Genomic DNA, 22,744 nt, shown 5'->3' with positions numbered 1-22,744 from the left:
CTGCAAATAATACATTTTAAGAATTAAAATATGAAAACATTTTCAAATAATGACATATGCTGACAATCAATATTGTTTTAATTTGTCAACACACTGGGAAGAAAATACTTCGAAGATACAGCATCCATACATGAAATCTGAACCAGTAATCACACATGTTCACACTTACACAAACTAAGGCCACTTCTCTGAATAGAAGACTGTACGTTTCACATACGGCAGCGGCACACTTTTTGTTGTCAAGAAGAAAGTCACAAACATACACTCATCATCTAGGCTGTATTCTCATGTATAGACTGACTCAACATTAAACATGTAAGTTAATCCTTTGGCCAATTCAGAGACACTGTACTGTGTATTTCCAATGAGACTGGATGATTGTAAATGCCACATCTCTCATTTTCCATCTGCGTTCTGTATGACCTCTCTCTCCTCTGGTGCACAGTATATTGGTAAACATTGCTCTCCTCCACTCTTTATCTTTTTGTTTTTCGATTTTTTCTCTGTTCCCCCTTTACTGGGCCGAGGCCTCGGTTTTCCCCCCAGTAGTCACCAGCTGTATGAGGCTGCCTGAGGCTGGCCGGCCTGACCCAGTGGCCCAGCTGTAGAAGGTTCTGAAGAGACAGAAAGAGAGAGGGGGATTGAGAGACAGGTGTAAAACGATGGTGGCGGAGAGAGAGCTAGATAATGAGAACAGAGATGGGAGGAGGGAGACGGAGAGAGGAAAATAAAAAACGAACAACAAGCCTTGTCTACTCTGGAACATTCGGGAGACACTGTAGATGTTTTAGCCCATTGTAGCAACTGAAGTGAGAATACACATTAATTACCTTGAACACAAAGACTATTTATACTCCTCTATCACTCATGTGCTTCTCTAATCCAGCTGGGTTTGCTGCGGCTCCTCTGGGATTATGGAGTTGCATCAAATCCTCATCCTAATCTGTGCTGACTGGCAGAAGAGATTTGGCCAAACTGGCCACATCTGAGCGAAGCACAGAGATGCGCTAAAAAAGTACAATCGCTCACAGTGCTAAACCTCAAAACAGGTGGAATCATTTTGTGAAATTTTTTGAGAGACATTTGTGTTAATATCAATTCCGCTGAATATAAATGCATGCGCTTCTCTAAGAGGTCTGTTCTTGGGTTGATGCTTGACATTATTCACTTAAATTTGGATGTAATTCAATCATTCATGTTTGCTTCTAAGAGGCTTTTACAATTGCCTGTGGCTTTTTTGGCTAATATTACTGAATCAAATCAAATGTAACATTTGAGGATGGTTTTTAAGACCTGATTTATAACATTTCTATTATCTGAAAGTGAGATTTTCTGTTGAACGCAAATCTGGGATAGCGATAATTCTAACATAAGACCTACTTGAAATAATTCATAACAATGGATTTTGGATTAATGTGTATTTCATAATATTCAGATCATCCCCGACTAGCATCCTGCAGACATCAGGTCTCTTCTGAAAGAACATTACTGCCCTCTTCAGGTGAGAAATGGCAACTTTCTGATTTATCCAATTGTTGAGACTTCTATTTTCCTTTTAATAGGTCAAATCTGCGGTTTATGATATTATCAGCATGCATAATGAAATATGATGCTCAGTAGACATGAGAAACATGCACTCACTCTGCGATGTATTCCAGCGGTGTCCAGCTCCCAAAATCTGCATCAGGCATGAATTTCCTGTTCATTGGTGTATCCAAGGTAACCCTGGAGGATGATGTCATAATGTTGTTATCTCAGTGGAAGATGAGACTGTGGAACAGAGCCTGCGGCAATAGCATAGACTAGCATGGCCTTTTGAAAAAACTCACACCCCACATGTTCAGTTAATGCAAACAGACAGCAGTCAAATGTGTACCACGCAGGTCACAAACAGTACAAATGACTGCAGATGCTCACACACACCAAAAAAGGCAATTCTTTTATATATTACATATGTACAACACAGATTAATGAATACAAAAATACAGGCCTCAAAACTGACCCTATTTCCTTTCTTCATGCACATTTCTGGTGTTATTGAGAACATTTTGATACACATTATTTCAAAGAAAAAAAATTTAATAAATTGCTCTGGATCTTAAATTTTAAACTTTTTTTCTGGTTAAATCTCCTGTTTCTTTGTGAAATGTGTCATGTTATGGAAGTGAAATGAGTTGAAAATGCCTTTTTGTGTTGACTTTCATGTACCAATAATGTTGGTTAATAATTACGCTACTGTTCAAACGTTTGGGGTAGCATTTAAAAAAAAAAGAAATTAATACTTTTATTGCGCAATGATGCATTAAATTGATCAAGCGTGACAGTAAAGACATTTATAATATTACAAAATATTTCTTTTTCAAATAAACACTGTGTTTTGAACTTTCCTGAAAAAAATTATCAAGGTTTCTACAAAAATATTGAGTATTTTGAACTGTGAAAATAATGCGAAATGTTTTTTGAGCACCAAATCTGCATATTAGAATGATTTCTGAAGGATCATGTGACACTGAAGAATGGAGTAATGGCTGCTGAAATTTCAGCTTTGACATCACAGGAATAAATTACCTTTTTAAATATATTAAAATATATATATTTCACAATATTGTTTTTACTGTATTTTTGATTAAATAAATGAAGGCTTGGTGAGCATAAGAGACTTTTTTCAAACATATAAAAAAAATCGTACTGACCCCAAACTTTAAAACGCTAGTGTAACATTTGAGTTAAATGTACTCAATATTTTCACTTTTATTTTGGGAGAACGCATAACTAAAACAGACAGATTAGTGTATATAGACAGCTATGATAGATTGACAGATGCTCTTACGGAAGAATGGCCACAGCTACAGCTCCAGATGGAAGACCGCTGTTCTCGCCAGCCAGACTCTTGCAGAGCTGATGGACTGCAGCCTTGGCCATGCCGTACCCAACCATACCTGCATCCAGAGAGGAACATAAAGAAGTGAATGGAGCACAGAGCCCTCTTCACACGTTGAGTGCTGCAGCTCTTGCTCCATAAAGCAGACTATGGGACACAATGCATGCGCACACAGCACTTGAGAGCATGCCAACTACACAATTTGCCTAACAATGTCTCACAGGCAACAGCTGTTGCTTTGAGGTTTGGTCAATAATCATTTGGTTGGATGCCTCAAGCAGAGAATAAAATGGATTTTGCAATACAAAATAAGATAATTGAATTTGATTCCTCCTACACAGACTATTTGTTTTCTCACCAGCTCTATATGTGAAGCTCTATATGCAGAAATACCAGTGTATTTAAAGGGCTCACATCATGAGGAATTACCTTTGATTTTCCAATGTACTTTGACACTTAAACTCAAACTTTATACAGGGCGCCTACACAGAATTCTTTGAAGAACAGCAAAAAAATTTTTTTTTTAATTGTAAGGCTCAGTGAGAGGGTGAAGAGGGTGTTTTTTTTTTTAACTATTAGTAACTTATTTCCTCACTCTCTATACCAGTAGCATTTTAAGTTTTGATATAAAATAATTTATTTTATTTTACTTATCATTATGAATATTTTTGTAGCATTCTAGAGGGTGGATGGGGGAAAGAAAATTGTAAAATGAAGAGAGAAATACTCTTTACAAACACCTTTTGTATAATGGAAATTTTTCCAGATTCGAGTCCTTTTAAAACCTGAATGAATTAATAATAATTAATTCCCTTACAAATGAGTAATTTCATTACACTATTCTTTCTGCAATAAAATAACAACAATTAAAAATATTTATGATTTCTTTTTCTTTTTCTTTTTATTATTATTATTATTATTATTATTTTTATTTTTTTTTACAAAAAATGGTATCACATTATAAGCAAACCTCCGGGGGAAAAAAATGAATGAATTAATGAATTAATTATATAATCCCTTTAAATACTAAAGAAAAAAAAATTGTTTAACTTCGTGATGGGGTGTTATTGGGAATACTCTGGATATTTTAAAAGTAATGTTTGTTTAAAATGTGCTTGTCTTTCCAGCTCCCCCTCTCTAGATGTTTGTTGGCTTGGCATCTGGAATAAATAACCAGCATGTTTGATATAATAAGGGAGTAAATGCTACTTTTTTCAAGATCTTTTTTTCAGCCTCAAACCCAAAACGCATGATAGCTGTTCCAAAAAACACCCTTTAAAACTCACAGAGCCAATAAGAAAGAGGGGTGGAGAAGCTCCATATTTTTTTTCTTTTCAATATTCTTTAAAACATGAGAATCCAGTGTTTTTTGATCGTTTCAGCCATACTGCATGACCCCTCAAAACTGAATGAACTTTGTGGGCCACAATTTTAATCACATGCTCCATGTCTCAGGATTTGGCTTAAACTCTCTTTGGTATGTCTGATTTCCAGACTGAACTTCAGCTTTGAGATCAGTCAAACCCAGCATACCCAGCATACCAGGACTTTGCAACTATCTCGGCTTAGCGCAGATTTGTGCTTTATTATAAATAATTATATAATATATATTTATTATATACTGTATAAGTTAAATGCATAATTAAAACTTAGAATATAACAAAAAATAAATTCACCAAAAAAGGATTTAAAATGCAACATTACATATTCTGAGGGTTTGGGTGGGATTTTTTTAAATTTCCCATTTTAATTTAGATTGAGTTTTACTACTAGGATGTTGTTTCTTTTCATTCTTCATTGTATGTAATTGTAGTTTTTGTATGTTTTTGCTTTGTAATTTTTTTTTGACAAAATTCCAAATTAAAATATATAAACACGGAATGCAACATTACTTAGTTAAGCTACTTAACCATTACTACATCTGACATTACTATCATAACAGCTGTCTTACTTCACCGTCATCAGAGTACCAGTTTTCAGCTTGTGGTGTGACTAGCACATGCTACTGATCATGTACGGTTGTAAGAGCTGACAGCCCTATCAGAAATGTTCACCAGAGCTTGCTCCTGTCTCTTTGAACAAGATACATCAAACACTCCAACTAGAGGTTCCCTTCATTTAATATCAAAGTAGTGTTCCTCGCTGCAGGGCATTTCCTGTCTAAATCAGTTCTGTGTGGGTAAGGAATACAAACTCCTAAACACAGTCCACATGTGTTCCCGTCTCCAAAAAACCTGCTGACTCATTCCCCCTCCCTGGCCCCTCAGCCAATGAGAGCAGTCTGCTGATGCTAGAGGTTTTGAATAGGCTGAAGGCGACCTCTGTTGTGTGCTTTATTGAGTTTTGTCACTAAAGACATAATGACATGAGTTGAACATTTCACATCTGGGGCTATGAAAAGATTTGGGATGTGAGGCAATACATGAAACGAATCAAGTACAATGGAAGTGACAGCCAATTCAAAACTATATACACTTTCAATAGTAATGGAAAAAGCCTTGTAGTTATAAATGAACACTATTACTGACTTTACCCACCTAAGGGAAAAACTCATGAAGACTGAAGTGTTTTCCTACATAATATTAGTTAGCCACTCTGGGGGTATAAATGCACCTTCACACAATAAACATCAAATTTCGAAGAGTCCTCAGGTAAACCTGTGCTGAAAATACATTTACAGCATGTTTTCCAGTAGACAACACATCTCAGGAGTATAAGGATGGATGCTTCTACTGTACCTGGAGTGCCTTCTAGTGAGGCCTTTGCACCAGAGAGGGTCAGCAGGCCTCCAGTATTCAGATGGAGCGATGCAAGATGACTGGAAATGGTGGAGGTCCAAACACTCTGTTTCCACATCATATCAGAGTTCTTATACAAGTCTAAAATGAGTAAGACAGAGGAAAAGTTGATATTATTCCAGTAAAACCCTACAATATTAACTAATTGAAATCTACTATAAAAAATAACCTAGGAGAAAAAATGCCTCCCAAATACTGTATGTAGTAGACATGAAGGTCTCACTAAATGGATTATCAATGTATCTTTATTAGCTTCCCCTGAGTAAAGCGAAATGTCAAATAAGCAGGCAATCAAAGAACTTGCACCCTCTTTCTTTGTCACATGTTCCACAGAAAATGCAACAAATAAATTAATATAAATAAATACAAAAAACAGTTTTGCTAAAAATAATTTCAATTTAAAAGTTCTAAAAAATATAAATTAAATTAAAATTACAAAAAGAAAGTCTGCAAATTCTGTCTGGGGTGACAAATAGGTGCACAGACCTTTTGAGCTACTGTTTCCTCCGGCCCATCCTCCTGCCACACAAACAATGGCGTCGACCTTGTGTTCCCCCAGCAATGTGGCTACATCCGACGTCACCTGCATCAAATCACTTTATTGATGAGACAATACTCTACTAGGCTCTGTTTCAATAGTAATTAGTTACAGTTTACTGAAAACAACAGTGCAAACTTAACAATGCAAAATAGACTCTACACATGACAAGGCCAATTTTGACCCTCAGTTCACACTTGTAATTTTGAAAGGGGATGATCAGAAACCCCTTGGGTTATGATCCAGAGTTAAATAATGAGGTGATAGAATGCTGCAGCGAGTTGTTTTGAAACTGACAACCAATCATAATCTGTCTCAGGAAATACCTCATGAAATATTTATGTGCTCAGTATAGTAACAGAAACATTCACGCCATGACCAAGGAATACAAAAGCAGAGCATCGACAGCAAGTGTGTTAACTGGAGTGATGAGGAAGGTTTATAATGACCCAGGGTTAACAATTTCAAGTGTGAAAGCGTAATAGTGTTACAAGAGCACACAACGAGAGACACAATGCTGTGGCATAAGGAGGACAGCTCCAATGGGTGCCATATTACTGAGACTATTATTAACAGCATCTGAAGTCAATGGCAGACACAATAAGGCCAATAATGAGAAAAGACTGCTTGTCCAGAACACTGGGGATGTGACGGCAAGACAGGAAATTACTTTGGCAGTGTAAATGGAAAGTAAATGGCAGCAAGACAGGCAATTTAATAAGCCCTATGTGCTGACAGACACACGGCGAGGTGATGTCAGGACTTTGGCTCCACCCACCTGAGCGGCTTGATCGGTGAACGACTCGCAGAGCTTCACCAGGACGTTTGCGTTCGCTTCTTCGTTCGCTACGATGTCAATGCTGGCAACCCACTTTAACATAAAAGAAACACGTTTTAGCTATGCTACAAGTTATAAATACCTGCTATTGAAATAAACATGCAAGTATAATAATGCGAAAACAAAGTCCAGTCGCAACAACAGGTGTCAGTTTCCGCACACGCGCCAACTCAGTGACTCGGCTTCTATAAAATCATAATAAAGACGCGTTTCTACTCACCCAGCCTTTTGACTTAAAATAATGCACACATGCCGAGCCGAGAGCTCCTTTTCCTCCGTGAACAAGGACACGGTTCGCAGCTGCCATGGCCTTTCTCCGCTGTGAGACGCTTCAGCAAAGATGATGAGTATCATCTCAGCGCACACAAAGAGAGAGAGAGAGAGAGAGAGAGAGGGAGAGAGAGGGAGAGAGAGGGAGAGAGAGGGAGAGAGAGGGAGAGAGAGGGAGAGAGAGGGAGGGTGGGATACACACGCGCTTGTGTAGCAGTTAATGATTGGTTCAATCCGGCATTCCACCCTAAACTCTACAGAAAATGAAAGCCATCTTGAGAGAAGATGAAGCTTAACGAGGCCTCAACAATTATAACGAAAAGTAAAGTAAAAAAAAAAGCTTTTGCTGATTAACATCACCTCGCATTAGAAAAACCCAGCAGCCTACTCGTCAAACTTTTGATTCGCGTGAATATTTTTCAGGATAGGCTAGGTTTTATTTATTTATTTATTTTTCCTAGATGGATACCTTTTTTTGTCTTAGCTTTTGAACACTTCACCAATATTACCCAGAAGAACAAATTAACTATCCTCATCCTGACACCTGAAAAATAGCCTACAAAAATAGCCCAAATAGCCTAGATCTATTAATTTATTAAAAAAAATAATAATAAAAACAATCCCTGTAGGACAATCAGTCCCGTCCCGGCATCCTATAAAAGCTTAATGTAAATTTTTAACTTTTTATAGGCTACACAATAGTTTAATTTTTCTAATTATTATAGACTGTATTTGAATCACTACAATTTATACAAACCAATATTATTGCCCTTTAAGCATGTAGATAATAAAGTACAAAGTTCACTCATCTCCTTTGCCAAGTCATGGTGATGTAACTTCAGCAAGCCTTTCTGTAGGCTACAAGAGCAAAATCACAATTGGGGAGAAAAGAAAAAAAAAGGGTTAACAGGTTAAAACTTTATTTTTTAACCAATTACAGACTGGCCAAAGGTACAGGCTACTGTAAGTCACCCTGTTGCTACACAAGTTATTTCACACTTTTCTATAGCATTCAGTTAGTTCCAATTACTTTTATAATAAATAAAAGAGTAAAATGGATGGGGGTGTCAAAGTACCTGCAGAACAAAGAACAAGACATAGCAACCATAAGTTAAAGATGGTGATGAAGAAAAATATGTCCATAATGTTAGCAAGTCAGTGGTAGTAAGGAATTTAATTGTACCAGATTACTTGATAAATTCGTAGTCTGTAGTTATCTGTAGTTATTTCTAATCTAATTCACATTCACACAAATCCAGTAATGTAAAGCTTCATGCACTTTGATTACTTGCATTTAATAGAAAGCTGATACTTTTTTCCTTGTTAAATCTGAATATATCTATTTTTACCACAAGAGAGCAGCATGCTCCTGTGAAGAACCAGAGATGGTGTGTGCTCCTGAGCAGGGGCGTCACAAGCGGGAGAAAAGTGGGATTGAGAATGGGTATCAAGAGACGATTTCTATTGATTTGTTGCATAGTAGTGCAGTTTTATCTAATATGCATACTATAAGCACTATACATTACGCATTGCAGCCTTAAGTTATGTCAAAGATCACAAGTCTGATTGTATATGCTTTTAAAGATAGATGTTATCTATGCATCTTCAAGAGAGAAAATCAGCAGCATATTGCCACAGATGGCTTTTGGGTTTCATATTCAAACGCTGGGGTCTCAACAGGCAGCGGAGCAGAGTTATTAACCCCAAAGGGAAGCCTCTCTGTTTGAACCTATGCTCTCTCTACATTCAATATTCACCAAAGAGTTTCTTCAGGCTCTGCAGGTCCCCGGAGTGAGTGATGAATACATTAGGAAAATACATCATGTTTTTTGAGAATGACAACAACAACAACAACAACAGTGGAAACACTGAATATCACTGCAACAGCTATAATGGTTCATGCTTTGAAAAAAAATGTACACTTATTTTTGTGCAGTTTTTAATGATATCTGGAATACATGAAATGTAAATGAGATAAAGAAGACTTATAATTAAATTGTCAGGATATAATTAAGAGCAATTCGAAACATACAGGATATCCACTTAAGCCTGCTATGCAGTCAAAAATGGCTGAAAACAACTAGAAATAACTTTATAAATGAAATTATTATTATTGCGTGTGGCCGCAATAGTGATTTCTATTGCAGCAGAAGATCATCTAAGCTCATGGCCAGAATTTTTATGAGTGAAATGTTATGAAGAAAAGCCATGGGACTTGTCTTTGTCATATCTGTGGCCGTCTTCATTTGTCTTATTGCATTAACAGGCTCATTGCTTGCCGTCATGGCTGATAATAAGATGTCATGGCTGACAGTCATGCCACTGTGGGCCTCACGATTATGAAATTTGATGAATTCAATCTAGCCAGGACACCCACTGAAAACCTAAATTTTTTAATCAAAGGCTGTGTAGATTTTGACAAATATTCTACCCATCAAATCTTGTATGTAATGTTTTGTTTATATAACATATACAGTGCATTCAGATAATATTCAGACCCTTTATCTTTTCAGTGTTTCTGTTATGCAGCCATATGCTAAACATTTTTTTCCATATCAATCTAAAAGCTGCAACATACCAAAATGTGTAAAAATACTAAATACTAAATACTTTCTAAATGTACTGTAACTCACTAGCATTACATTTATATATATATATATATATGAATCACAAATGGCTTCAGAATGTTAAGTGACCTTGAAAAGTGTAACAGTAAGTTTGACATGCGTAAAACCCAGCATGCTTCTTTGGTACTCTTGACTGTTGTTTTGTGTAAAAAAAAAAAAAAAAAAAAAGTAAAACTCAAAGCAAAGTCTCCATAGTACACATTGTTCTGTGCAGTTCTTATCTTTTGTATGTTCTTATCTTTTCTAAGTAGTAAGTGGGGTTGGAGGAGAGTTTGGCCCTGAGACTTTGTCTGTAGATTTACAGTACAAGGGTCTCTTCTGAAGCGCACTTGTAAAAATAACTTTAATGAGTGAAGTCAGAAAACAAATCACATCACGACCACAATCGCACTCCACCTCTCTATTCCTCTTGAACCTTTAATTGACACACCATGGCACTGGAGCAAAACAGACCTTAACAAGCAAAACATTTCTCCAGACTTTCATGTGGCGGGCATAATCGACAGCCTATCTGAGGAGCACTCCATAGTACGCACAAGGTTGCAGGATTACAATGAACTCACTGACTTGAAGACCGGAATCTCTCACTGTGTGCACAATCTTAATGGGCCATGAAAGAAAAGAAGAGGGATACAATAAAAACAAGATATTTGTCCTCTGCTGCATCTTAAGAGAAATGTTGGCCTGTTGCACGCCTGCTGTCTTCTAAGTGTTAAAAGCACAGAACCTCAAAGAACATCTGCTGCTCGAATAAACAGTGAAAAGATTATGAACTTTACACTTGATTCACTTTCGTGCGTTTGAAATGTATCTAATGCAGTGAATCCGTGTATCATTCGATCATTCGTTTTTTTTATTTAATATTGAAAGTAGAAAAATGAGAAAACGGCTCCTTTTTCGTTTTTTTGTTTTTTTCTCTCCAAAAAACGAAAAACGAGAATTCAGCTTAAATTTTAAATTTCTACATGTGGGTGGGAATTAAATGCGAACGAAAAACAAAAATTTAAGCTGAATTCTTGTTTTTCGTGTTTTGGAAAAAAAAAAAAGGAGCCGTTTTCTAATTTTTCTACTTTCAATATTAAATCAAAAAACGAATGATCGAATGATACACAGATTGCAGTGGGTCCCAATTCTGGAATTGGAAACTGCTGGTCTATTGGATTGATGATGATTAGCAATCTATAGAAGTTAATGGCCTCATAAAATCTAAAGTGGAGTTTTGTGGCTTTTAGTCCATCTCTATTAGCTTTGTGACAACTATACTGGCATACTTCAATTCATGATTTTTAATTCATGATTTTCAATTTATGATTTTCTAAATGGTCCATACCACTGAAAGTGACAGAACATTATATCCTCCTATCTGAGATTGTCCTTGCTGAACACCTCCCTTTATCTTTATTGTTCATTAAATTCATAAGTGTCATGGAAGAGGTTGGTCAAATGAGGGCGGAGGTTAGACTGATTTAATGAGTCTGCTGCCCAACAGTGCAGTTACAGAGAGTCTGAACCTGAGCTGATTCATTTAGTGCCCACCGTCACTCATTTTAATGGGGAATTAAATTAGACTGACAGACAATAGGCATCACACTGGGAAAGCTGTTTTATGATAATTTTCTCCTTCTCACAGGATGCCAAATGCTGCAAGGGTAATAATAATATTAATAATAAAATAAAACAAAAAAGTTGTTCATATTTTAAAAATATTCTAAATATACATAATATAAAGTGATATATAATTTATATTTAAATATATGCAAATTTATGACCATTTTCTCCTTGCACAGGACAAAAAAAACAAAACAAAACAAAACTGGACATTCCAAATGAACCGTATAATATAAATTGTTTTATAAACAGGAAATAATTTTGCATGGGACATTTTCTCCCTCTCACTGGGTGACAACTGCTGTAAGTGTATATATGTATATAAATGTAATGTATATTAATATGATCCGACCGAAGTTTAATACTTCCTACGCTAAGTGTGAGCAACTGTAATGATGATTTTGCCCAAGCAGGTGATCATTGTTATAGCATGCAGCACTAACAAGAGGCAGCTGTGACATTTCTGTGAAACAGGCTAGCCTACGGCATCTCCACACAGGCCAGCGAGTTGAGCACAGTGCGAGATGAATCTGGGAGGAAATTATGGATGACATTCTCCGATGTTTGCTTGGTGCACACCTCTGAAGGTAGCTCTTCCCTGGAGAAAGGTTCGAAAGCTGCTCAAACGTACTCCATTGCTGCTTATATATATTTGCTGTTGTGGATGCCACTGACCTTGATAATAAACTACTTAGTGTTCATTACTTTTCTACTGCCTATGGTGTCATTTCGGCTCAATTTCAGTTAGTAAACAAGATATGTGGTAAATATCAACCATAATTACCCAACTTTCTCTTCATCAGACACATCTAGCCGTCCTGCGGTGCCAGTGCTCCTGCTCCACTGGAGCTGCACTGACCAGATCAAGGGCTTCAAACCCCAGCTTCTTCAGTTCTTTCATCCTGAAAAGACAGAAACATCTCTCTACTTCAGCTGACCTGAACTAAGTATAGAGCTTTGAGTGTCTGTGATGGACAGATGAAGGGACCTGCCTCGCTTCTCTCAAAGAATCTTTTAGGCTTGAAAATTTTGCTGCAACACGAGTAGTAGTCATGTTTTTTTTTGTTTTGTTTGTTTTTTGTTTGTTTTTTTTGATCACACCTACGGATTTTGTGATGAATATTATGAGGAAAAAAAGGAAGAAAATTCTGTCATCATTAATGTTCCACTGAATACACACTAAAGAAAATTTTTTTGACTTCATTAACATTGTATGGATTCTTCTTCTTAATAAGGTAACACTTTATTTCGATAGTCCACTTTAGACATTCTATTAACAGTAAGTAACTTTGCAACTACATGTCAACTAGCAGTTAGTAGAGTATTAGTAGACTGTCTGCTTAATATCTTCTAACACTTTCTTTGTCAACATTCTACTAACCCTAAACCTACCCTAACAGTCTACTCTGAGAGTTAGTAGACATGTAGATGCAGATTAATGAGAATTAGTTGACATGTAGTTGACATGTAGTTACAAAGTTACTTATAGTTAGTAGAATGTCTAAAGTGGACTATCGAAATAAAGTGTAACCTTTAAAGGTGCTGCAAACAATTAGTTTCAGAATTGCCTACCCCGCATAAATTGCCCCTTCTGCTTGATACATCAATATTGAAAGCACTGATACTTTACTTCAAGACCTATTCTCTAATTACACTTTCAGCTTTTCACTCCCTTCTCTGCGTCAATGCTAATAAGACATATATCCTATATCATTTAGCAGGAAACAGTGGAGAAAAATCAATTTTAAAGGATCTATCAAGGTCAAGAGGACAACAGAGATGTCTGGACTAAAAATGAAGTGCTTACTAACAGTTTTACTCCAATATCCACCACACACACACACACACACACACACACACAAAACAAGAGTTTTTGAATTTTTTGTACTAACTTACAGCTAAAACAATAATATATTGGTAATGTGTTTGTGAAAGCAAATGTTGTATGTTACCAAACTAGCATCTGTTGGCAACACACATGACTGGTCTTCTGTTACTCTGAGTAGCTCAGCTCCAGCAAAACATTCAATAATTATTTAAAAGCTCTTTTTGAGCAATTTACTTGTTCCCAAGTGTTCCAAGCTATTTATTTGTTCCTTCTGCAACCCTTGAAGCACAGAATTATGCTCTTAGATTGTTTTATTAACCCTCTTCCGAATTACTTCTCCATCCAAGAAGTTTCTGGCAGATCTGTCAGTTTATTTCATACCTATTGGCATCATTTCAACCAATAAAACTAATATAACATGAAAATGCTTCAATTTGAATGTAAATTTAACTGAGTTTAGTCTTTTTCTACCAACCTTTGTCTTTCCAGAGGACTCAGAGATCTAGTCTTTCATGGCTAGCTCGGTGGCTCTCACTGGACTTTGATGAGCATGATCTCTAAAGGCAGATCTATATAGCATGATGCCCTGTCCTTCCTCTTAGCATGGCACTTTGAAGCCCGAGTTGTGAGGTTTTTCAAAAGGCCCATCATACCGAGAGTATTTGCATGTCTTTAATTAATGGAGATGTCTCAATCAATCCCTCTGTTCTTTGCCTTCATCATTTCTGCCATTCTCCTTTGAATGCAGAAATGTGGGATATGAAATGAGTTGAAAGCCCTGTTTGGTTTTGATTGGGTTTGTTCTATGCCAGGGTAACTATGCTCCTTTAAGTTTAGAAGTGAAAGGCTCATTTTCCTTTTCTTATTATGAGTACCTGTCTTAATTAATCACCTTGAATCCTTAACATGATTACAAGGACAAAAGATAATCAAAATGATTAATATTTTGCAGCTCAAGCAAAAAAAAAAAAAAAAACATCAGTCAAAGACATATAATACTGTCAAGTTTAACTTTTACTTCTAATCAACTTTTCTCAACTATTCCTTTCAAAATAGAAGTATTCATTTAACATAGAAAGGCAGTATCTGGCTTTTAACAAAACTTTGTGTTAATAGTAATTCATTTACAATGAAAGTGTATCGAGCGAGAGACATTCTGGAGGATGTAAAAACAAAAAATTTGCAACTCATATTTCGTTAAAGCATTTATATTAAGCCCTTATTCTTTCATTCGTTTTTAAACACACTACTCTTTAACATTTATTCTAGTGCAATATATAACCCGTAGACTACATATGCATTACTGTACACAATTTTTGTTTATTTGTTTGTTTTTACAGACAAGCTGAAGATATTGTCTGTGGTAATGTTATAGATGCTGTCACATCATTTTATGCTGACTGGTCAGTCCTTTGTTGATTTCCAGTATTATGTTGATCGATCTCTTTAACATACTGGTCTTTATAGGCCACACTGATTAATTATGCCAGAGCTAAAAGAAATCTGATTACAAGTGATTAACCACACAATTACAAAAAGCCATTCAATAATACACAAACTAGGCAAGGACTTATCTTTAGCACGCTGCTGGCATCACTGTGACAGTTCTGACACTAGAAACTAATGAATATTGAAAAAAAAATTTAACATTCTGCTAAAATCATTCAGAAACCTCATTGTCATGCAGTGCATTGGCAAAATTGAAGCTCACTGGGAGCCCAGATGAACATATTTACCATTGTAAAGATAAAAAAAAAAAAAAAACACTGTTGAATAAGAAAACTAGTATTAACTTGTAAAACTGCACTGAAGACCTTGCAAGCCATTTTATTAGTATTTTTTGTGCTTTATAAAAATATTTAGAATTATTATTTAAATGCATAGTATCATGGGATTGATATTACTGTAATACTATTGATCATGGGGGGACACGTCCCCCACGTCCCCCGCGTAATCTACGCCCCTGATAGCAGGTATCAAGGTGGATCATCTGACAGGCCAGAAGTGTGTCTGAAAAATGAAACTTGGAACGATCACTCTGAATAATGCCAGGTGCCCCCACAGGAACTGACATCTAGAAGTGACTTGTTTACCACACAACTTGTGCCATAACGGCCTCATAAAACATCCTCTCAAACCAACCTTGCTGTCATATTCATAGCCTTTAAGATCCCTGCTCTCTTTCCTAATAAATTCTTGGCTCTCTGTTTAGTGCTGAGAGAGACAAAGAAGTGCTTATAAATGTTCGCTCCCCACATCTTATGTTGCTCGGTGTAACCTTGAGCACTGCAATGTAATTCCTTCCCCTACATGCCATTTTATTGATTTCTGTAAAGCCAGATTCTTCATATGCATCCCACCCTGTATCATTTACCTGGGCCTTTAAGGTCTCTCAGCGCTAAAATTGCATTTCTGAAAGAAATAGGTTCCATCCGTCCCTCCACATTCAGGATCAGCAATAGAACGTGGTGTGGTATAGAATTGCAGGGAGATCAGTGTGAGATGTGTCTGCTTATGAGGACACAGCTCAACTCCATGCTCTGAGTACAAGATGCTTTTATAAGAATACATAAGGCCAGAGTTTTGCAAAGGATAGTTAGATAGATAGTGCGCTATTATCAACAATTGAGTGTTGACAACCACTCATAATCCGAAATACATTGCACATCTTTCCTTTTGTAAGATAATGTCAAGGTTAAAATGTTAAGGTTGTAGTATTCTTCAGAAATCAATGAATGTTTCCAGTACAAGCTTTTTAGAACAATGCATTTGAAATTGCACTGTACTAGCACCAAGCAACTAATTCAACGGTTCATGCAGAGACACTAAGGGCAGAAAAAGAAATGCTTGATCTCATTAGCATGTTGGGAGAAAGTGCACATTGTAAAGCACTGTCCAGATGCATTACCTACACAGGCTCGAGCGCAGTAATTATCACTGGTGTGACCTGAGGGTTTGGCCATTGTCTCTTGGTATTGCTGTTTTTATGAAATCAGACATATGCTTCCTGCAGGGCTGTTCAACACTAATTTACAGCATGTATTACCTTTATACGACAGGAGAATTAGGTAAAGACATCCATGAAAAGGTCTCTTGGAATAAAAAGTCTTTATAGAGGCACTCACTGTCAGTAATGTGCACTATTATACAGTACAAATACAATGTTCCATCTGCCGTATTGCATTTCATATAAAAAGGCACTTGTACTTTTCTCCCTGTGTTCGGGGTTGTAAGGAATAAAATGTTAATGCCATATGTTTGATGTTCTGATGTTTACAAGACACATAGTGTACTCCTCCTGTCTCCACACTCATTGTGTACTTATTGACTTATTACACTATAAATAACACCTCCCTGATGTTCCTTTTACAACAATGACTAACATGGCACATGTAAAAAGCATTTTGTACCACCATTTCTGACGGCATCTATGAAAACAACATAAAATATATTTGTGAAAAAACAAAAAACAAAACAAAACACATCCTTTGTAACTTTATTTCACATGCATATTCACCTCGTTCTCAAAATCAAACATTTTTTGTTTGTTGTTAATTAACTTGTCTTTAAATTTAGTCAATATTTTGTCATGTAAATTCTTAAATAAATAATTTTTAACATATAAACATTTACTAATTTAAACAACATAAAAAGATGAATTTTGTGGACATAGCTCAAACAAATCCTATTTATATGAGACTAAGTAACACACCGGCGAAGCACTGACAAAATAAATAAAGAAAATCCTTATTCAAGGAAATTTTCATCAATAATTTCACTGACAAGATCAACACTGCTCTCATTATTAGTTATGACAAGCGTTGAGAAGACATCTTGAACATTACAACTTCAAATAACAAACTCTTAGCAAGCTCTAGTTCTGTGATTAGAGACAGAGGGATAAATGCTCTTCACACCACCATCTGTTCACTAAATCTTTTCTCCCTCGCCACTCTTCTGCCTGGCTGTTCCCCACCGTCTAAATAGAACTCGGCTTGGGATGATTGCCACTGGTCAGTGCTACTTCTGGTGTTTGACTCTAGCCAAGGTCCTTCTCAGCTGCCCAAACCTCAGTGTGGTTTTGTGCTAATTGCATTAAATGGTGTCTGATGTTTCATATTAAGATGATAATGCCTTTCCTTCAATTTCTTGCTATAGACACCATACACTGTTAATAATAAAGGTCCCAAAAGTGGGGGTTGCAGCAATTCCTTAGAAGATCCACTTTTGGTTCCCCAAAGAACCGAACGGTTCTTAAAAGAACTTAGTGTGGAAGAACATTTTAATATTCTAAAGAACCTTTTCCCTTTTGTGGAATGGAAAGGTTCCATGGATGTTAAAGGTTCTTCATAGAACCATATAGATGCCAATAAAGAACCTTTATTTTTAAGAGCTTATAGGAACTTTAAAAGTGTTGCTGTATGGATGAGCTGCATAAATATTCTTCAGAATTTCTTCAAAATACAAGATTTTTTTTTTGTTGTTCTACTAAGAGTAAAGAGTTTTGTCCTTTTTTGTGATTGCTATTAGTTAGTTTAGTTATATTTTATTAATTAGTTCAAATATTTCTATAGCTTTATTTTGGTTTTAGTTTTAGCAATTTTAGTACTTCAACTTAAACTAAGTTTTAATTCAGCTAAATTTTAATGAACAAAAACAACTTTTAATAGTTTTAGTTCAAGTTAACAATAACAACAAAGTACATAGTAGTTAAGGCCACTTAATATAAAGTGGGGCCAACATTAGTGCCATCAAGGCAAGATAAAATATTACTGCCCACTTACATCTATTATTATTCTGTACTCTTTGCCCATTCTAAAGAATTTAAGAGTCACGGTGCTAATAGATTTTCAAAGAGCTTTAGAGCTAACAGTGGTCAGTACACATACAAATCTTACAGGAACAATGACACAAGCAGTCTGTTTAATTTCTAAATGTAAAATGTCATGTAAAACCTAATTATGATTTTGTGCAAAATCTTGAAGCATTTCTTCAGAAAAAAAAAAAAAATCATATTTATAGAACATGGTCACCTTTTGTCAACACTTGTACTGCCGTCATCATTGGTGATAACTCTGACCAGCAGTCCAGAGTCCTGAGTCCTGAGTCCAGAGCAGATACAACATTATGTCACAAATGCATTCAGATGAGGTCGCTGTTATCTACAGAGGCGTGATGCGGGCTAAAAGTGATAGGAGAGCGGAAGAGAACAGAGAGAAGGATGAACAGCCCTCTGAGCTTTCAGTCCCGCTGTGAGTAAGAAGCTGTTTCAGGAATTGAAGTCCAGATTTTGTTTTTTAGAGACTCTCTTCACCTGGATGACTGCAGTGATACGCTGCGGCACTCACAGAGACACATAGATGGTCACGCCTGAAAACACTTCATTCTGATCTTGCCTGTGAACAGTGTAACCTGCTGAGAGCTTTAAACCTGATATCAACCCACCCACACTTACTAGGGTGATCTTTGGATGGTAGTTGCTTTGTTTGTTGATATTTAGTGGGTAAATGAGGCCTGTCTCTCTTGTAGAATATACCCCCAAAAGAGGACTAAATAGGCTCCATTTCTCTTTCCTTTCATCTCCCATCTGCTTTCCTCAGCAGGCTGTTTGTACCTGCTGCGACATCCTTTATTACGCTTTATAGCAACTGCCTTTCGAAGAGGGCAGGCATTGCATGATCAAAACTTAGATATTTTGCTGCCTGGCTGTGACTGCAACTGTCTATTCTCATTTTCTGAGCAGCTCAGTTTATCAAACACCACTATCCACTATCTGAGCCAGAAACAAAGAAGGGGGGTGCGACAAATAGATAAAAGAAGAGGGTAAGAGAGTTCGGGCATATCCATAGCCACCTGTTCTCTCATTCTCCAAGTCATTAAAATTACATCATGTAAATGAGTGCATTCCAACAGCATCAATGAGCCGCTGTTAGATTAATTTTACTGTGACTGATCCTTGTTTATAATAATGTTAAAACCTAATAGCTAATACCTACATAAGCATGATTCACTCTCACATGAATTGCCGCAGATGCTTTGGGGAACAACTGGCCTGGCATCTGATCAATTAAGTTTATTGGTATGATATATAGCAGGTTCTTGGAGCTTTTGGTGTCAAGTTTTATGAGGTTTACCTTAGCCACAAGGTCCTAGTTCTTTTTCAATGAGAGCATGACTGCTAGCTGCTAGCGCAAGATAATTTTTTTTTTTTTCGTGTTTGCCACATCATTAACAATCAGGTGATTTTATTCGTACTCATTTAAATTACATTTAGTTTTGATATGGTCAAAAGACCATACATGGAGGTAACATAACGTAACACAACACGCAATACCTCACTCTATATTTAGTCATTTAGCAGATGCTTTTATCAAAAGCGACTTACAAATTTAGCCACAAGGTCCTAGTTCTTTTTCAATGAGAGCATGACTGCTAACTGCTAGCGCAAGATAAATTTTTTTTTCCGTGTTTGCCACATCATTAACAATCAGGTGATTTCGTACTCATTTTGGGGAACAACTGGCCTGGCATCTGATCAATTAAGTTTATTGGTATGATATATAGCAGGTTCTTGGAGCTTTTGGTGTCAAGTTTTATGAGGTTTACCTTAGCCACAAGGTCCTAGTTCTTTTTCAATGAGAGCATGACTGCTAACTGCTAGCGCAAGATAAATTTTTTTTTCCGTGTTTGCCACATCATTAACAATCAGGTGATTTTATTCGTACTCATTTAAATTACATTTAGTTTTGATATGGTCAAAAGACCATACATGGAGGTAACATAACGTAACACAACACGCAATACCTCACTCTATATTTAGTCATTTAGCAGATGCTTTTATCAAAAGCGACTTACAAATGAGGACAATAGAAGCAATCAAAACCAACAAAAAAGCAATAATATGTAAGTGCTATGACAAGTTTCGGTTAGTCTAAGGCAGTAAACGTTGCAAGTTTTTTTTTTTTTTTTTTATAAATAAAAAGAAAACAAGTAGAATAGAAAAAGAGTAGAGAATGCTAGTGTTAGAGGGTCCATTTTTTTTACTAAATAAAAAGAAAACAAGTAGATAGAATAGAAAAAGAATAGAGAACGCTAGTGTTAGAGGGTCATTTTTTAATAATAAATAAAAAGAAAAAAGTAGTTAGAATAGAAATAGAATAGAGAACGCAAGTGTTAGGGGGTCAAGTGTTTTCTTAAAATTATAGGTTTTAAAAGTGTTTTAGAGTTTTAAAAGAGTTTTAAAAAGGTTTTAAAAACCCTTCACCATCGAAGGGTTCCTAAAGATACTTTCAATGGAGTTTTCCTTTTTTTATGTAACTGTTTTTTCTTAGTGTGAAGAACATTTTAATAAGCCATAGAGTTGATAGTCAATATGCCTTGTGCATTATATTCAGATTGAAGATTTCAAGGTTTCAGTGTATAATGTCTTACATTATTTTTCACACAAAGCTATTGTATTGCTTCAGAAGACTTGGAAAATAGTGCATAAGATCATTTTTATGATATTTATATAGTGCTTCTGTGAAGTTCTGTCATTGTGGAGCTTGACAGCCCCAGTCCTCATTAACTTCCACTTTGAAAAGTATGTCCAGGAGAATATTTTGTCAAAAATTCATATTTTGCTTTCCACAGATCAAATAAAACTCTTACAGGTTTGGATTGACATGAGGATGAATAATTAATACTTTAATTTTTTGGGTGCATCGTTCTGTTAAAACATGTTAAGTCATTCTTAAATTCCACCCAAACATGAAAACTCACCCTCATGTCATTTCCATTTTGTGGAACACAAAAGATATTTTGAAGAATTCTGGTGACTAAATAGTTTCAGTTCCCTTTGACTTCCATTGTACAGACAAAAAATAAATGTAAGTCAATAGGAACCAAAACTGTTTGGTTATCAGTATACTTCAAAATATCTTCTTTTGTGTGCAGCAGAAGAATAAAAATTCATACAGGTTTGGAACAACTTCAGGGTAAGTAAATGATGACAGAATTTTCATTTTTGGGTGAACTATCCTTTTAACATGACCAAACCCAGCAAGATGAGAATACTGGACAGCTGGAAGAGACAGGAAGGAGACGGACATGACTCGAAGGAAATGCAGCTTCTCCCTTTCTGGCATCGGTTTTCTGCTGTGCCACATTCAATTCCAGAAAGGAATTAGCCAGTCGATAAGAAGCCATTACTGCTAACTCTGTGGAAATGCAACTTGCATTCAATTGCCTTCTTCACCATTTATTTGAAATCTTATGTTTCCTCTCACCTTAGTGAATCCAACTGCAGTTATATCAGTGGATGCTGTTTATGCAGGATGCATAGCTGAAGGTTACAGAAAGAGAGGAGAGAACACTAAGACAGGTGTCAAGGGCAAGGACAACAGGTCATGGTAGTGCAAATGAAATCTGCCTCAATCATTTTATAATTGTCTTGCATGAAATGCCCATTACAGCTGTCTTTATATCACAGTCCAACAAATAAAATTGTTCTTGTATGCACACCCCTTGGAGGATATGTAAGATGATTAGGGTTTTAATAAATATTAACACACATATGTGTGTGTGTGTGTGTGTGTGTGTGTGTATATATATACAGTATATATAAATGTGTGTGTGTTTACGATTTATTTAAATTATAATTTTGTATTAAAATATGTCAAAAATGTTAAATGTTATGCCCCGTAAAAAGGGCAATATTTAAGATTCCTTTTGATTTTACAAGGACAAAAAACATGCTACCTGGGCAAAAGTATGTCTGTCTATAACACACACACACACACACACACACACACACACACACACACACACTCACACACACACACACAGTGTTCCAATAGCTCCAATAGCACATGGGTTCTTTGGTTAATGGAAAAGAAGTAAAGAAAAGCAGAGACTGCAAGTGAGACAGTGAGAAGAGATGACAAATGGGCCTGCAGCCTCTCGGAGCAGTTGACTTTGACAGCAGTGCTGCCCTTTGCTCATGAGACACCTCTCAGATGAGGAGCGATGACTCATGGGAAGACCATTATGGAGCAGCAAGTCAGGCAAATCTCTGGTTAAGACCAAACAATTATACCAGCTCCCCAAACACAAGCAGTCATATCCAATCATTTCCTGATCATTTCAAACCATTTCTTGTTCTGCTTGTCAGAACAAGGCCAGAGTAATAGACAATCCTTACAAGAAATCAGTAAGCTCCTCTTCACCGACTGTTTACAGATTCAACTCACGACACCACGGTTGCAAAATGATTATGCATAGTACTTAGTACCATCTTTTGGCCAAAGTAGGCAGCATTGCGTGTATCCTTCATGGAGAATACAATCCTTGTTTTGGTCTGTAATAGATTAATACTG

General features: G+C 36.3%; 1 protein-coding gene across 2 annotated transcripts; it reads right to left on the bottom strand.

Moving 5' to 3' along the window:
- Window positions 1–503: 503 nt before the first annotated feature.
- LOC107756464 (dihydropteridine reductase-like) lies at window positions 504–7,438 on the bottom strand. Of its 2 annotated transcripts, XM_016573583.1 has the most exons (7): window positions 7,276–7,438; window positions 6,996–7,088; window positions 6,166–6,262; window positions 5,620–5,760; window positions 2,831–2,939; window positions 1,642–1,725; window positions 504–614 (listed from the first exon to the last, which is right to left on the bottom strand). In XM_016573583.1, the coding sequence occupies exons 1-7, from the start codon at window positions 7,360–7,362 to the stop codon at window positions 515–517; spliced, it is 711 nt and encodes a 236-aa protein (XP_016429069.1). In that variant the 5' UTR covers window positions 7,363–7,438; the 3' UTR covers window positions 504–514. The 2 variants fall into 2 exon arrangements, with proteins under 2 accessions (XP_016429069.1, XP_016429070.1); XM_016573584.1 differs by lacking the exon at window positions 6,996–7,088.
- Window positions 7,439–22,744: the final 15,306 nt, after the last annotated feature.

Source organism: Sinocyclocheilus rhinocerous, unplaced genomic scaffold, assembly GCF_001515625.1.
Source record: "Sinocyclocheilus rhinocerous isolate Xijiao unplaced genomic scaffold, SAMN03320098_v1.1 scaffold111, whole genome shotgun sequence".
In the NCBI taxonomy this organism is placed as follows: domain Eukaryota; kingdom Metazoa; phylum Chordata; class Actinopteri; order Cypriniformes; family Cyprinidae; genus Sinocyclocheilus; species Sinocyclocheilus rhinocerous.
Note: the sequence above shows the minus strand (reverse complement) of the source record. Positions and strands in the feature narration are given on the sequence as shown.